This window comes from Ranitomeya variabilis, chromosome 5 (assembly GCF_051348905.1).
Source record: "Ranitomeya variabilis isolate aRanVar5 chromosome 5, aRanVar5.hap1, whole genome shotgun sequence".
Lineage (NCBI taxonomy): Eukaryota > Metazoa > Chordata > Amphibia > Anura > Dendrobatidae > Ranitomeya > Ranitomeya variabilis.
Window position 1 is genome coordinate 23,694,958 of NC_135236.1, and position 18,332 is coordinate 23,713,289.

An 18,332-nucleotide genomic window follows, 5' to 3' on the forward strand; every position below is an offset into this window, starting at 1 on the left:
CTGTTATGACCTGGTGGTTAGAAGCACCCGAAGTGACCTGATGGTTAAAACAGAAAACCTGGGACAAGCTCTGAGGAAGTGGTAACTCTACTGACCGCAATCCCTAATCCTATCACACACACTAGAAATAGCCGTGGAGCGTACCTAACTCTCCCTAGACGCCTCTTCACAGCCTAAGAGCTAACTACCCCTAAAGATAGAAATAGTAGCCTACCTTGCCTCAGAGAAATTCCCCAAAGTAAAGGTAGCCCCCCACAAATATTAACTGTGAGTTAAGAGGGAAGTGACAAACACAGGAATGAAACAGATTTTAGCAAAGGATGCCGAATCTTCTCTAGAAAGACAGAGGATAGGAAAGGGAACTATGCGGTCAGTATAAAAAACTACAAAAACCACGCAGAGTGTGCAAAAAGACCTCCACACCGGCTCACGGTGTGGAGGTGCAGCTCTGCACCCCCAGAGCTTCCAGCTAGCAAGGAAATATCATAATAGCAGGCTGGACTGAAACATAGCATGTACTGAAAAATATATTCAAAAACCAATGAACAGCAAATGACTAGCAAGGACTTAGCTTCTGCTGGAGTAGTCAGGTCATCTGAGAATTCCAAGAGAGATCTGAACCAGTACTGAGACATTGACAGCTGGCATGAACTAACGACCTGGGCAGAGTTAAATAGGGAAGCGAGCAGAAGCAATAAACGAGGGCAGCTGAGAAAGCCAACCTCAAAGATCAGCAGTTCCACTCAAAGCCACCAGAGGGTGTCCAAGGACAGAACTCACCAAAGTACCATTCACGACCACAGGAGGGAGCCCGAGAACGGAATTCACAACCACATACACTCAAGCACCTTAATCATCAGGACTCTGCATTAGTATCCGAAGGACATCTACCTCACGCACTGAGGCACTTTAATCATCAGGACCTGTCACCAGTATCTGAAGGTAAAGTCCCCTCTGTTTGGCATTTGCCCTTAAGGTCTCATCAGTGTTATTGAACATTAAAACATTGGATTAAAGGTACCTTCACACTGAACAACTTTCCAATGAGAACGAGAACGATCCGTGATGTTGCAGCGTCCTGGATAGCGATATCGTTGTCTTTGACACGCAGCAGCGATCTGGATCCCGCTGTGATATCCTTGGTCGGAGCTAGAAGGCCAGCACCTTATTTCGTCGTTAGGTCGGTGTGTATCGTCGTGTTTGACAGCAAAAGCAACGATGCCAGCAATGTTTTACAATGGTAACCAGGGTAAATATCGGGTTACTAAGCGCAGGGCCGCACTTAATAACCCGATATTTACCCTACCTAACAGTACATACTCACCTTCTGATGTCTGTCATGTCCCCCGGCGTCCGCGCTGCTGCTCAGAGCTTCCTGCACTGAATGTGTCAGTGCCGGCCGTAAAGCAGAGCCCTGACACATTCAGTGCAGGAAGCTTTGAGCAGCAGCTCGGACGCCGGGGGACGTGACAGACATCAGAAGTTGAGTATGTAGTGTTTTTTTTTTTACTTTTACAATGGTAACCAGGGTAAATATCGGGTTACTAAGATCGGCCCTGCACTTAGTAACCCAATGTTTACCCTGGTTACCAGGGTGCTGCAGGGGGACTTCGGCATCGTTGAAGACAGTTTTAACGATGCCGAAGTCGTTCCCCTGATCGTTGGTCACTGGAGAGAGCTGTCTGTGTGACAGCTCCCCAGCGACCTAAACAGCGACGCTTCAGCGATCGGCTCGTTGTCTATATCGCTGCAGCGTCGCTGAGTGTGACGGTACGTTAAGGCTAGCAATTTTTTCAGTACAGAGAAGGAAGCTTTAGTACCTGAAACCAGTGCAAATTATTTATAACTTTTATTCGTATTTTGGTTGGTCCAACTGGTTGAGACACTAATTCTGTAGGAGTTATACCGTTAGTATAAGAGCGCCACTAAACATAGCAATGTATTTATTTGTATTTTAAATGGCTTATTAAAAGCTGTATTTTATTACAAGATCGCAGTATCTTGCTGGATTCTTCTCCAATATAAAAATCACACCTGAAACCAGGTAAGAATTGAAGAAGTTGACTCAATCTTTGCATTGTGTGTCTGTATGTGCCACACTAAGCATGGAGAGCAGAAAGAGAAGAGATCTGTCTGAGGACTTGAAAACAAAAATTGTTGACAAAAATAAAGTCCATCTTCAGAGATCTTGATGTTCCTATGTCCATTGTGTGCAAAATAATAAAGACATTTACAACCTATGGCACTGTAGCTAATCTGGCACTGTAGCAAATCACTCTCGATGTGGATGTAAGAGAAAAATTGATGAAAGGTTGCAGTGCAGAATAATCTGAATGGGGAAAAGCAGCCCCAATCAAATTAAAAAGAACTTGAAGCTGTTGTGCAGGCTCAGAGGGCATCAATATCAATGCGAGTTATTCCTGGACATTTGAATGAAATGAAACCCTATGGCAGGAGATCCAGGTGGAACCCACTGCTGACATAGACATAAAAAAGCTAGACTGCATATTGCCAAATGTGCGCGAGTAAGCCAAAATCTTTCTTGTAAAGTGTCTTGTGGACAGATGTGACAAAGATAGAGCTTTTTCATAAACCACATCATTCTACTGTTTACCGAAAATGAAATGACGCCTACAAAGAAAGAATACATTGTCAAACAGTCAAATATGGTGGAGGTTCGGAGATGTTTGGGGGTTATTTTGATGCCTCTGGCACTTTTGCCTTGACTGTGTGCTAAGCATCATGAAATCTGAAGATTACCTAAGGATTTGGGGTCACAATCTAGTGCTTAGAAAGCTAAGTTTGTGCCCTAAGTCATGGGTCTTTCAGCAGGACAACGACCCAAAACATAATTCAAGAAGCACCCAGAAATAAAGGGAAACACAGCACTGGAGAGTTCTGAAGTGGCAGCAATGAGTCCTGATCTAAATCTCAATGAACAACTGTGGAGAGATCTTAAATTGCTGTATAGAGAAGGGCCTTCAAATATGAGAGAGATTTAGCAGTTTGCAAAAGAAGAGTGGTCAAAAATTCCAGTTGGGAAGTGTAAGAAGCTTGTTGATTGTGTAGAGCGGTGGTGTTTACACTGTGCAGTAATGAGACAGTGACCCAGTTCAACGCAAATATCTTTATTGTGCAATACTCACAAATAAAAATTGTATGCTCCGCACTGCAATCGGGCGTCAAAACAGTCCGTATCCGAGACCGATTGTCGTGGGTGACTGCACCACCGTGTCACGCTGAGGGGGGCACCAGGAGTTGTTGCTTTTAGTGATGTTTAATAAAAAAAGCGGAGTATTGATTGATCACTGGTTTTCACTCCCTGTCCTGTTTGTGTTTCACCTTTTGTATGTAAAACACTGTTGGTCTATGATTTTGAATGTAGCGCTATGTAAAGTTAATTTTGGTGCTACCTTTTGGTAGCTTCTTCTGCGATTCTATCTGTGTTTGTGCTACCTAGAGAAGGCCGCCTCCCAGCTGACGAAGTGGCACCATCATTATTCGTGGCCGCTTTTCATTGGCTCCATGTTAGGGAGTCGTTGGTTGATCAGTGTGTGTGCACGTCAGAGAGGGGAGGCGGGTCGGTGTCTATATTGGTCCGGTGTCCGTGCCACCGCACGCAGCTCTCATCGTGGCCGGGAGTATTATGCTCCATTGTAAAATCATAAGGACAAATGCTGAAGGGTTAAGCCTCCTGATGTACCCTAATATGATCGTGTAGGGCGAAACGCGTTGAGGCGACGCTGCCATGGTGTGCTAGAATCTAATATCACGGCTCTACATCTCAGGCAGATTATGAATATACTAATCCCATTACAAATATGGGGAAGAGGCAAAACTGCTGAGATGTGATAGAGCTCTAAGTGTATGGCTTAGCATCTCTGGCAGACTGTATATATGGGATTCCTATGAGAATAAAGGGATAGAATGTGCCTATGAGGAGTGGCTTTTAGGGACTGAATGAATGAGTGCATCCATTCAGTCACTGGATGTCACTATTTTGTTTCAATTGAGCAAAAGAGCCTTTGTGTAGTTAATAGATTGATGCTGCACTAGGGAGATTTGTTATTCCATTGGGGATTATATGCAGTAGCATTAGCACTTTAGCCTGCTGATCGGAATAAGACAGTGGCATATTCTCAGGATAAGGATATAGTGCAATAAATATCAAACACTTCTCTTAAGAAAGGATACCTAGTGACATTATGCCATGTCATTAAAAGGTGTTCATAAGTCTATGAATACAGTGTCGTACATGTTATTTTAATACTTATATTAGTGTCTTTTGTGATCCCCCGTGTTCGAGGTTGATTGGACAGACTGCACACTAGCACGGTGAATGTTTTGAATTATTATTTATTCACAATATTATTAAAAGTTACATTTTATTATTTTTCCACCAGAGTCAGTGATTTTTTTTTCACTGTAGCTATTCGCCCTTGATGTGGATGGCAAAGAAAAATTGATGAAAGGTTGCAGTGCATAATCCGAATGGGGATAAGCAGCCCCAATCAAATTAAAAAGAACTTGAAGCTGTCCTGCAGGCTCAGGGTGCATCAGAATCAACGCGAGTTATTCCTTGACATTTGAATGAAATGAAACCTTATGAGAGGAGACCCAGGTGGACCCCACTGCTGACACAGAGACATAAAAAAAAGCTAGACTGCAGTTTGCCAAATGTGCATGAGTTAGACTACTTTCACACTAGCGTTGTACGACGCACATCGCAATGCGACGTTGCGACGTATCAACGCATACTGTGGAAGCGTCGCATAAGGGGGGCAGCGGATGCAGTTTTTCAACGCATCCGCTGCCCCATTCTGAGCTCCGGGGAGGAGGGGGCAGATTTCCGGCCGCGCATGCGCGGTCGGAAATGCTGCACGCGACGCACCAAAAAACGTTACATGCAACGTTTTTTGGTGGCGACGGTCCGACACAACATGACGCAACCATTGCACGACGGTTACGACGTGTGGCAATGCATCGCTAATAAAAGTCTATGGAGAAAAAACGCATCCTGCAAGCAATTTGGCAGGATGCGGTTTTTCTGCAAAACGACGCATAGCGACGTGCAGTGCACGATGCTAGTGTGAAAGAGGCCTAAGCCAAAATCTTTCTTGTAAAGTGTCTTGTGGACAGATGTGACAGAGATAGAGTTTTTTCCTAAATCACATCATTCTACTGTTTACTGAAAATGGAACGAGGCCTACAAAGAAAAGAACACATTATCAAACAGTCAATTATGGTGGAGGTTCGAAGATGTTTGAGGGTTATTTTGCCGCCTCTGGCACTAGGGCCTCCACTGTGTGCTGGCAGCATGAAATTTGAAGATTACCAAATGATTTGGGGTCACAATGTAGTGCTCAGAAAGATAGGTTTGTGCCCTAAGTCATGGGACTTTCATGAGGACAACGACCTCAAATATACTACAAGAAGCACCCAGAAATAGATGGAAACACAGCACTGGAGAGTTCTGAAGTGGCTAGCATGAGTCTAAAGAGATTTATATCAGTTATTTATTCTAAAAGGTGTGCAACAAAATATTGAGTTGAGGGTGCCAGCAATTCTGCTTTTGAGCCCACTCCAAGCACTTTGACACCTTCTGTGAAAACAATCCACACAGAGCTGAAGCTACAACTGACAACTATCTGGTACTGCCAGCTCAGTTAAATAGCTGAGCAATCAAGAGAATAGGCAGCATCTGGTGAGAGTTCAGCACCTCCCAGTCTCAGATTGGATGGCTGAGCTGTCAATAAAAACACAGAAAGCTCAGTGCGCCACTGCACCCGACTGGACAACTGAGCTATCATTCACTGGACAGACATACTGAGGGTTGAATCATTACAGTACTCCATCTTCTAGTGGGGCTATCAGATCCACAGGAAACTTTTGAATGGAAGGTCCTGACTAACCGCTTGGCCTTCACTTCTCGACTTGGGAACCAATATCTCTGTTCGGGTCTGAATCCCCTCCAGTGGATGAGATGTTGGAAGGAATTTCAGACCCTATGAGAGTTTGCAACACTGCACCACATACTTTAAACTGCCACTAAAAGCAACTGGAGGAGGTGGGAATGAGGGTGGCACCACCAAGGGAATAAATTCCTTCAACAAGGATGTATAGAAGGCATTAGGGATGCAGAGAGATGGAGGAACCTTAACCCTAAATGCCACCTGATTGACCACTTCCAGAATTTCATAGGGACTGATTAACTTCGGACCCAACTTTTGAAAGGTACCTTAAGTTTATTGTTTCTTGATGACAGCCAAACCCTCTCTCCAACCTTTTAAAACAGGAAACATCGAACATCTTTTATCAGCATTCCATTTTCGGTGAATCTCATCGGTCCCAATGTCCTTTTGAACCTGCCTCCAGATATCCCTATGTCTCACAGCGACTTCCACCCCAGGACATTCAGAACCAATCCAAGAAAATCCATCAAAATTGTGATGAAAACAACAAATATATAAAAACTGCGAGGTTCAAGTGAACTGATTTACCTGAGTGTTGTTCTTCCTGCCGAGCTGCTACAAAGCACCTTAAAATTTGTTTCAAAGATTGATTTAACCTCTCTGTCTGACTAATGGTTTCAGGGTGGTCTGCAGAGTAAAATGACAAGTCAATCTCTAATTTTGCAACAAAAAGCTCTCCGGAATTTAGAGACAAATTGCACTCACTTATCAGACACAATGTTAAGAGGGAGCCTATGTAGCCTTACAATGTGAGAACAAACAACATGGAAAGTACCTTTGAATTAGGTAATTCTGACAAAGGAAAAAAATGAGCTTGGTTGCAGAATTGGTCAATAACCACCCAAATAGTAGTTTCCCACCAGACAAAGGCAAATCCGTGTTGAAATCCATGGAAACTGGGTCCACCGTCTTTCTGGAATTAACAGTGGAGCCAATTCCCTGGCTATCTGGTTATGACTGACTTGCGCATGTGCAGACTTCACAAGTGGATACAAAGTCTTTAATATCTTTATGCTCTGATGGTCACCAAAAAAATCTAGCAATTGTTTTCAGTGTAGCAGTAACCCCAGGATGACCTTTCAAGATGAAACATGAAACTCTTGTAACAGACGCAATCTTAGGTACACAGGCACTTGTAATTTGGACCCTGGAGCAGCATAAGGAGGCAACACCTGGACTTTTGAAAGGATCTCCTCTTCCAATTATGAGGTTATCATGAAGACCACAATACCCTTAAGAAGAATGGAAGACGTAGGTTCTGGAGGAGATATTGAATCGAGACTGCTAGATAAATTTTCAGGATTCACATTTTTGGACCCAAGCCTTAATTTGAAAGATAAATTAAAAATAGAGAAGAACAGCTGCCATCTGGCTTGTCTGGGGGTTAATCATTTAGCTGACTCAGTGTAAGCTAGATTTTTGAGATATGTGAACACAGTAATTTGATGAACCACCCATTTTTTTTTAAAATGCCTCCATTCCTCAAAGGCCAGTTAAACAGCAAGTAACTCACAATTCCCAATATCATAACTTCTTTCAGCAGAGAAAAAAAGCACATGGACAGTTGGACACAGGTTCTTCAGCATTTTGGGCCCCCATAAAAAAACGGCCCCACCCAACCTCTGAAGCATCCATAATGAAGTATTTTAATTTTTCAAAACCCCTGATAGCATTCGGCAATTAAACCTTAAGATTCGCCCCCTTACGCGTGAGGTTGGTAAGAGGTTTAGCAATTTTAGAAAATTCCTTGACAAATTCCCTATATTAGTTGTCAAATCCAAGAAAATGTTGTAAAGCTTCAAGGTCACGAGGTTGAATCTAATCACCTTCCCAGTGTCACCTTCAACCTCTCGGTAGATCCCAAGAACAAAATTTCCAGAACAGAAAAAAACATTCAATAATTTTACAAACAAAGTTCATCCTCAACCTTTGTAATTCTGCATGGACATGTTCCTGGTGTGAGTCCAAATCGAGAGAGAAAATTTGAATATCATCCAGGTAAATCACAAAAAGTCTTCCAATGTAATCATCAAAAATATAATTTAGAACATTTTGGAAAACAGCAGGTGCATTGCATAAGCTAAATGGCATGATAAGATTTTCAAATAAGACCCTCTGATGTTAGGAATGCCATTTTCCACCAATCATCGTTCCAGATGCATATTAAATTTTAAGCCCATCTGTGATCAAGTTTAGAAAACCATTTAGCCCCCAGAGGCTAATAATATAGATTGGGGATGACTGGAAGCTAGCATGTACTGTATTTTTAACTGATTTTATTTACTTCTCGGAAATCGAAGCAATGATGGTCAAGCAGCTATAGGGGAGTAGGACAGACAGATATAACTCTTTCATAAACTTTTGTTAACATATTATTTCATGGCTGTCCGTTCAGGCCCAGTCAAATTGTAAAGGCGAACTTTAGGTAATTTTGCAACAGGGAGAAGATTATTAGCACAATCAGGACAATGTGCAGGTAGTATCTCCCCATCATTTTCCAAGAACACAATTCTGAAGTCCTGCAGGAACCCCGACACACCCTTCAGAGTAGCGGAGCATATTTGTACTGATTTTAGACATATATTGTAACAATTGGGGCTCCATTTAACAATTTGCTTCTGACATCAATCAATGACAGCTTTGTGAAGAAGCTGCCATGAATTCCCGAGTCCCAACACAGCAGCTAAATTATCCAAAACAAAACAGTATATGGATTTAGAGTGAAATGCTCCTACTTGTAGAGTGAAATCCACTGTTACACTCTTGACCAAATTCCAGACTAACGGTATCTGGCCAATCGCAAAAGTCTGAAAGGTCTTTCTAAACTAACTGTCATTAATCTTAACTTTAGAACCAGTCCCAAATCAATAAAGTTAGCAGCAGACCCGCAGTCAGGGAATGCCAATGCTGATAACATCTGGTTCTTGAAGGATAACATCAGTACCCTGTGAGAGGAAGTAAAAGGTACTTGGTTGTCTGGATGCCTACTTCGGCCATCACCTAGACTCTGACATTCTCCCGATGGTTTGATTGCTTGAGGATGGGTTGGGCATTTCTTGAGAAAATGTCCTGTGAGAGGACAGTACCGACAGAATCCAAGATCTTATCTACATATTCTCTGCACAACAGGAAGACTAGCAATTCAAACTTTCAATGGCTTCACCTCTGGTAAATGGACTTTCTTTGTGGAAGTATATAGGGCAGCATTCTGTTTGCAATGTCCCTCATGGATTCTGCTGTCCATTTGTATGTCCTGGGTCATGGCCTCCACTTGAGACCAAGGGATATCATGAATAACCAGAGCATTCTTAAAGGGCTTCGGAAACACTTTTGTGAAACTGACACCTTAGACTTGCATCATTTCATAGGACTTTAGTGGGCCACTGTCAGAAGTCAGTGCAGTATTCCTCAGCTGTGTGGCCCCCCTGTTCATGTTATTTGTCTCAGCATCCTGGATCCTGTTGAGTTTGTCATAAATCAAACCTAAAATGCTAAAAAAGGGGTCCACTGTAGACCATTCTAGGATCTATGAGGACAAGGAAAATGCTCAAGTCTGAGGACCCCCTTGCACTAGGGATATGATTATTACCGCTTAATGTAACTCATCCCCTGACGACCGACCAGGGAAGAAAGATACAAAATAAACTACAGCTCTCCCTAAACACCTTAAACTGGTCTTTCTCTCCTGATAATTTACCCAGAAGGTCCATTACAGGTTTTGAAGAGACCACCCGTACATCAGTGTGTACCGATATCAGAGCCATTGCCCACAGTGGAGGGCTAGATGAAGTTTTTAAAAAAATACTGTATATACTCGCGTATAAGCTGAGATTTTCAGCACAATTTTTTGTGCTGAAGACACACCCCTGAGCTAATACATGAGTCAATTGTCCAGAATGCTGGCGGGGGAAGGGGGAGCAGACATCATATTCAACCTCCGTCGCTGCATCTCTGTCCCTGCTTCTCTGTTGTCACAGCAACGGCAGCTCTCTGCTCCTGTGCTGAGCAGACACGTGGTACCGCTCATTAAGGTAATGAATAGGGATGTGTCTCCACTCCCTTAGGCATGGAGCTCACATTCATTACCTTAATGAGCGGTACCGTGTGACCGCTGAGCGTAGGAGAGGAGAGTTGCCGGCGCCAGACAATGGAGATGCAGGGACAGAGATGCAGGTGCGAGGAGGGTGAGTATGACGGGGAAGGGGGGTGTCATGAACCAGGGTTGTTTGGTTGGCCCCGGTTCATTTCCTGAAGGGGATTTATCTATATCCCACTTCCCAGTTCCGGTTTGGAATTTGCAGCTCTCTGTGCCCACTTACCCTTAGGTCAGTCAGGGAACTGCACCTAGGATAATTAGTCACCAGAAAGGCTGCCTGCAAAGTTCTGGCTATTGGGCTCACACAGCAGTGAGGGTGAAATAATTATTCTCAGTCGCAGCCGAGCAATACACTTATAAACCCCGTTCTGTCACTGCCAGCTTTACCCAACAAGCTCAATACAGTCTGCTGCCACCAGCTCTTGTTCCTTAATTATTAATGGGTCAGGAGCCAACCAAATTAGTAGCATAATTTACTTCAGAGGATGTGAAAGTACGTTATAGAGCAAGGAGAAACGAAGCTAGTAATTTTATATATTTTACTCTAAAAAGTAAGCAATGTTTACGAAAGAGTAAAAAGATATTATAAAATGAGACAAGTATCATATGTACGAACAACTGCCAAAATAATAAGGATTAAATACAAAAATAATGTTACAGCTGCTTATGTCATTTCATAGCAGACCATGCAGTGCGGGGGAGGGGTGATACATCCAGATGCATCACAGAACATCTCTCAGCTAGTTTCCTGGGCAAAACTGCTGCAAAATGAGCACTCCTTAACTTATACTTGTGCCCAAAACCCAGGCACTCCCCCTGTGGAGACCTCACTGGGTGGCTGAATACTCTTTCTTGAAGATATGAAAAACAATCTCTACACATATCTCGGTGTATGAACCTCGTAGAATGATGACAAATGTATTGCATGTCCTCTCACTAGGTTAGCTTCCATTTAAGTCTACACATGGGGTAGATGGGTGCCCCGGTTAAGCAGTAATCCATTTCTTTGTTTCTGCTAGGTGCTGTGCTTAGAAAATGCACTGGTGTGTAGCCCTACTGTTGCACATCCAAAATATGTAACTTTCATATATCTAATAGATCAATGGCTGCACTCAAAATTTACTGTGCTAAGGCAAGGAAATGTGCAATATGTGAAATGTGAATAGCATAATGGCTAGGGAAATTTATGAAAAAACACATGAGATTCTTAGCACAAGATTTGGCCAAAAGTTGTGAGCCCATCCACCAAACGTCAAGGTAATCTCAGATCGGATGGGTAACTGAGCTGACTGCCTAGTGTGAACACTTACCTATGGCTAATAACATGGTAAAGCCTGCTTTTATAGGAAGCTCAGAACCAACTGTGTTAGGATGTAATTAAAATCACAGCATGGTGAAGGGCGGAGCGTTCAAGCCAGAAAAATAATACATAGTAAATATAAGAAAACTGACCGAACAGCAATCTAATCTGAACTGGTGCATAACCAAAAAAGTCATATAGCAAATAGATCAATGGCTGCACTCAAAATTTACTGTGCTAAGGCAAGGAAATGTGCAATATGTGAACTGTGAATAGCATAATGGCTAGGGAAATTTATGAAAAAACACATGAGATTCTTAGCACAAGATTTGGACAAAAGTTGTGAGCCCATCCACCAAACGTCAAGGTAATCTCAGATCGGATGGGTAACTGAGCTGACTGCCTAGTGTGAACACTTACCTATGGCTAATAACATGGTAAAGCCTGCTTTTATAGGAAGCTCAGAACCAACTGTGTTAGGATGTAATTAAAATCACAGCATGGTGAAGGGCGGAGCGTTCAAGCCAGAAAAATAATACATAGTAAATATAAGAAAACTGACCGAACAGCAATCTAATCTGAACTGGTGCATAACCAAAAAAGTCATATAGCAAATAGATCAATGGCTGCACTCAAAATTTACTGTGCTAAGGCAAGGAAATGTGCAATATGTGAACTGTGAATAGCATAATGGCTAGGGAAATTTATTAAAAAACACATGAGATTCTTAGCACAAGATTTGGCCAAAAGTTGTATTCGTATTCTCAGATCGGATGGGTACCTGAGCTGACTGCCTAGTGTGAACACTTACTTTTATAGGAAGCTCAGAACCAACTGTGTTAGGATGTAATTAAAATCACAGCATGGTGAAGGGCAGGGCGTTCAAGTCAGAATAAATAGTACATAGTAAATATAGGAAAACTGACCGAACAGCAATCTAATCTGAACTAATTCTTAGCACAAGATTAGGTAAGTGTTCACACTAGGCAGTCAGCTCAATTACCCATCCGATCTGAGATTACCTTGACGTTTGGTTCCTCGTGTTCTCTCCCTCTACTAACCTACCTTTGCCTGACATTGCCATCTCCGTGTGTGGTTCCACCATTACTCCAAAGCAACATGCCCGCTGCCTTGGGGTTATCCTTGATTCTGAGCTTTCATTCACCCCCCACATCCGATCACTGGCTCGCTCTTCTTATTTGCATCTCAAAAACATTTCTAGAATTCGCCCTTTTCTTACTTTCGACTCTGCAAAAACTCTTACTGCTTCTCTTATTCATTCCCGTCTGGACTATTGCAACTCTCTACTAATCGGCCTCCCTCTTACCAAACTCTCCCCGCTCCAATCTGTCCTGAATGCTGCTGCCAGGATCATATTCCTCACCAACCGTTACACCGATGCCTCTACCTTGTGCCAGTCATTACACTGGCTACCCATCCACTCCAGAATCCAGTACAAAACTACTACCCTCATCCACAAAGCACTCCATGGCTCAGCACCACCCTACATCTCCTCTCTGGTCTCAGTCTACCACCCTACCCGTGCCCTCCGCTCCGCTAATGACCTCAGGTTAGCATCCTCAATAATCAGAACCTCCCACTCCCGTCTCCAAGACTTTACACATGCTGCGCCGATTCTTTGGAATGCACTACCCAGGGTAATACGATTAATCCCCAATCCCCACAGTTTTAAGCGTGCCCTAAAAACGCATTTGTTCAGACTGGCCTACCGCCTCAACGCATTAACCTAACTATCCCTGTGTGGCCTATTAAAAATAGAAAAAAAAAAAAAAAAACACATAATCAGGTTCCTCGCATCATGTTCTCATACACTTTATGCAGTTAATAGCCCTCTGTGTCTGTACTGCTACATACTTAGGCAGTTAACTGGTTCATGCAGCTTTACATGAACACCCGAGCCTTACAATATGGCTGGTCCAAATAACCAAAGCAATTGTTACCATCCACCTCTCGTGTCTCCCCTTTTCCTCATAGATTGTAAGCTTGCGAGCAGGGCCCTCACTCCTCCTGGTATCTGTTTTGAACTGTGATTTCTGTTATGCTGTAATGACTATTGTCTGTACAAATCCCCTCTATAAGTTGTAAAAGCGCTGCGGAATATGTTGGCGCTATATAAATAAAAATTATTATTATTATTATGCTATTCACATTTCACATATTGCACATTTCCTTGCCTTAGCACAGTAAATTTTGAGTGCAACCATTGATCTATTTGCTATATGACTTTTTTGGTTATGCACCAGTTCAGATTAGATTGCTGTTCGGTCAGTTTTCTTATATTTACTTTCATATATCTGCCAGCACCTGGAGTCGAATTATTCATCATGAATAACTTTCACACAAATCACAAAGCGCATGGCTTCAAACAAAAGAACAAGTTTTTTTGCTAACCCCCATATTCTTGAAGGAGAACAGAGTCACACACTGGAGTTTCACATTATATCTTCATGCAGGGGGAATGGAGGAGGGAGCAGTGAAAAGAAGAGCTTTCTAGGCAGTGTTAAGAGGGGGTCTGAAACCCCACAGCATATGTCTGAAAAGACATGGAACCTTCTATGTGTATACTCCAAATATGGCATATTAATATTATCGTGACAAAGGGTAATGTGAGCCATGCATACAACCAGTGGAAAGGGGAGAGCTGAGCCATGGGGGACGGGGAACCGATCCATGTGGAACAGGGGAGCCAAGCTATGCAGACTGGGGGAGCTGAGCAATGCGGGATCAGGTGAGCTGAGCAATGTGGGACAAGGGGAGCTGAGCAATGTGAAACCGGTGGAGCAGACCACTGCTGCACCGGAGGAGCTGAGCAATGCGGGGCCAGGGGAGCTGAGCAGTGCAGGAATGGGAGAGCCATGTATACAACAGGGGGAGCCACACATACCAGGACAGGGGGAGCCACATACCAGGACAGGACAGGGGGAGCCACATACCAGGACAGGACAGGGGGAGCCACATACCAGGACAGGACAAGGGGAACCACATACCAGGACAGGACAGGGGGAGCCACATACCAGGACAGGACAGGGGGAGCCACATACCAGGACAGGACAGGGGGAGCCACATACCAGGACAGGACGAGGGGAGCCACATACCAGGACAGGGGAGCCACATACCAGGACAGGACGAGGGGAGCCACATACCAGGACAGGATGGGGGAGCCACATACCAGGACAGGACAGGAGAAACCACACATACCAGGACAGGGATGAGGGGACAATGCATACCCGGCTTATACTCGAGTCAATAAGCTTTCCCAGTTTTCCATGGCAAAAGTAGGTGCCTTGGCTTAAACTTGGGTTGGCTTACACTTGAGTATATACGGTAATTATCTGACCCTGCAACTGATACAATGATGGTTCTAGACTCTGGAATTCATTAGAAAGATACTGTGACAAATTTTCCACCTGGTCACACAGCGTGTGAACAGGTTCTACACTGGTGAATAAGAGAAATGTGTAGTTCAGCCGTAATATGACACAAATTACTTCTCATGGACAAACCGCGAGTAGGGATAGTCAAAAAGTCTGAGGTCAATAGCCAGGAAGTGGCCATAAACAGAGAGAAGACACAAAGGCGTTGTCAAGTAAAAGTCCAAGGTTATAATGCAAAAAAGAAAAGCAAATCAGAGTAAAGCAAATCCATTAGACAAATGGATGTTCAGAATGAAGTTCAAGGTCAAGCAGCGATAGATCAATAAGCAAGGCACTTGGTACAGAGCAAACAATCCACACAGAGCTGAAGATACGGCTGACAGCTATCTGGTACTGCCAGCTCAGTTATATAGCTGAGCAATCAAGGGAATAGTCACTACCTGGCGAGAGCTCTGCATCTCCCAGTGTCAGATTGGACGGCTGAGCTGTCAATTAGGGTATGTGTCCACGTTCAGGATTGCATCAGGATTTGGTCAGGATTTTATGCAGGTAAAATCCTGACCAAATCTGCACCTGAGGTCACTGGCAGGTCACCTGCGTTGTTCTTGCGCTGTTTGCGCATTGTAAGGACATGCTGCGTTCTTAAAAGACTCGCCGCATGTCCGTCTCCGCGGGTCTGCCGCATGCATCTTTTAATGCTAAGGGGTGGAAGCATTACAGTATGAAGGTGTGCATCATATCACAACTCAAGTATCTAATTTATAAATACCATCAGTTCCTGTTTTTTTTTTCTTTTTTAAACTGTTGTGATCCAGTGTTGCATTTTTGTTTCGTATTGGGAAAAACATCATATTAGATTATATAGAAGCCAGTTATTAATATCAAGATATATTATGTCACCCGACAACTCTAACCATCTGTGGTGGATTAATTTAGTTTTGACACTATTTTGAAAGAAATCCCTTCTTTTATAGAGGAAATACATCTTAAAAGCAAGTACTTATGCATAAGATTGTATGAACAATCATTTAACAAATATACATTTTTATATCTTGTTTTTGAAATGTTTGTTTTAGATCATATATACAATCAGAGATCCTAAAGATGCCGCGGTGTCCCTTTATCATTTTTCAAAAATGAGTACATACTTCAAAGATCCAGAAAATATGGATGATTTTCTTAAAGAATTCTTAACTGGAAACAGTAAGTAATTAAAATTCATGTAAACTTATAAAATTGTCAGTTATAAGCATATTCTCTGCTGTCCTATTTTATTCATTACAGTACCATATGGATCTTGGTTTAATCATGTCAAGGGATGGATGGCATTGCTGGGAAAAGATAACTTTATGTTTCAAACCTATGAGGATCTTCAGAAGGTAAATCTTTAATATCAAATTATTGACATGTAGAGGAAACATTCTTATGAATATCTAATGTAAGTATAGAAATAAACCTCATAAAAAAGGTTAAACATTTAAGAGATTGAATTCTCACCTTTGCAAAACCAAAATATGAGGAGAATGGATGTTATATCATCCAGATGTGTGACTAAAGAGAACCTGCTAGCACGATTTGGCAATGTAAAGTAAATACTGTACATGGCTGTAGTGGTGCAAAAATACAAATTGCATTAATACCTTTAGTGAGGAAATCTACTTTCTGGTTCTTCTTTAATCACCACTTGAATTTTTCTGCTAATTAGATTCTGGTGCACAGGGGCCGGACACTGGGTGTTCTCACTGTCTGATTCTCTGGCTCCTTTGCCTGCTTCCTCTTTTTGAATTGGAATTTCAATCACAGAAGGGAGGTCATAGAAAAAGATAAGTGGAGAAGCCTCGGAATCACAGACAGGAAGGAGAAGACCAAATGTTCAGTCTGGTCCTGTGCACTGAAACCTATTTAAAAACAAAGTCAACAAAGTGTATTTCTTCACCAAAAGTAGGGATCCAAGGGTTATTGTTTCTGTGGAGAGTGACATATCAAGCATGCCATGATGAGGAGACTTTCAAGCCACAATGCTCCTTTCGGAAGTATGCAAAGAGACAATTTGTTTATTTCCCAGAGGAGCATTGTGGCTTGAAAGTCTCATCTCAACAAGCTTGACATGTCACTCTCCGCAAGGAGAAACGATACCCCTTGGATCCCGGTCAGACACCTCTCACACAGCCAAACCAAATCTCACACTTTGCCCTGATGAGAGGCAGTACTCTGAAAGTCTCTACAAATTAAGATTCTGGTTTTGGCTTTTATCCTAAGTCTTGTGGCAAGGCTCGTTAAAGCATCGACATTCACTGTTAGGATTGCTACTTCTTATATGTGGTACTAGAATTCTATTCCTTTTCCTCTCTGAAGAGACAAATTGCATATTTAACAAAACTATAAAATCAATCAGCATTACAGCACCATTACAGCCATGTCTTTACTTAACATTACAAATCAAGCAAACAGGTTCTCTCTACATGACTGTGGTTCTCTGCATTTTACATTTTTGGCACCGCCAGCTAAGCAAAAGAGCCAAAGCCCGATGGCCATCTTATCGTGATCAATAGTCATGGGCAACTCCTTTCTATGAATGTGGTTTGATATAAATGTCTATTATGTAAAAAAAAATATTAACCCCTTTATGACATTTGTCGTAATAATACATCCGTGTGCACTGGTCCTGTTTGTGCGCAGGCGATCGCTGACAGTTGTCAGCTGATTCTGACAGCGAACAGCCGGCACTAACTGATAGGAGCTGTCACGCACCACTCCCAGCACTTTAATCCCCTAAATGCTTCAATCGAAAGTGATTGCAGCATTTCAGAAGCTGCAGAGGGATGGCAGTCCCACTGCCCTTGGATCAGAGACCTCATGGTGTGACGCAGGCTACCGATAGTTGCCATGGTGACCCAATGTCATCATGACTACATCCAGGTCGCTAGAGCTAGGAAAGTTGCTTGATCATGCGCAGTGCATGGTCAGCAACTTTCTCCAGTGCAGAGCTGCTGCATCCCCATGATATACAAGCAACCATCCTGCAAAAAATGATGGTGCCATAGTGGACAAAGTAAAAAAGTTAAAAAAGTAAAGAAAAATGTTCTAAAAAATTGTAAAAACATGTTTTTAATAAATGTAGAATAATAATAAAAAAATAAAAAATATTGTATCCATAAAAAATATGAACAATAAAGCACACGTTTGTGTGTCCGCAACAGCCCGACCTATAAAACTGTTCAAAAAGTTAACTCCTTTGGTGAAAACAGTAAAAAAATGAAATAAAAAGCAAGGCAGAAATCAATGTTTTCGTATCATACCACAGAAGATAAAGTGGAATAAAATGTGATAAAAAAGGCAGATACAGTATAAATCAGCATGGTATCCCTGAAAACATCATATTGTCCGGTAAAAAGACAAGCCAAGATGCAGCTCCATCAGTGGAATATAAAAAAAAGTTATAGCTCTCAGAATAAAGTGCTGCAAAAATAATTATTTTTTCTATAAAATAGTTTTTATTCTATAAAAGCGCCAAAACATAAAAAAAGAAAAAATGAGTTATCACTGTAATCATACTGACCTGAATAATA

General features: G+C 42.4%; 1 protein-coding gene across 3 annotated transcripts in view; it reads left to right on the forward strand.

Annotated features, from left to right (window-relative positions):
* The window catches only part of LOC143774207 (sulfotransferase 2B1-like), a 233,121-nt gene that overhangs the window by 188,320 nt on the left and 26,469 nt on the right, over positions 1 to 18,332 (forward strand). For all 3 annotated transcript variants that reach the window (XM_077261585.1, XM_077261586.1, XM_077261587.1), the window contains 2 exons: positions 15,840 to 15,966; positions 16,048 to 16,142. In XM_077261585.1, the coding sequence (XP_077117700.1) occupies positions 15,840 to 15,966; positions 16,048 to 16,142 (222 nt within the window). The remainder of the gene's footprint in view (positions 1 to 15,839; positions 15,967 to 16,047; positions 16,143 to 18,332) is intronic.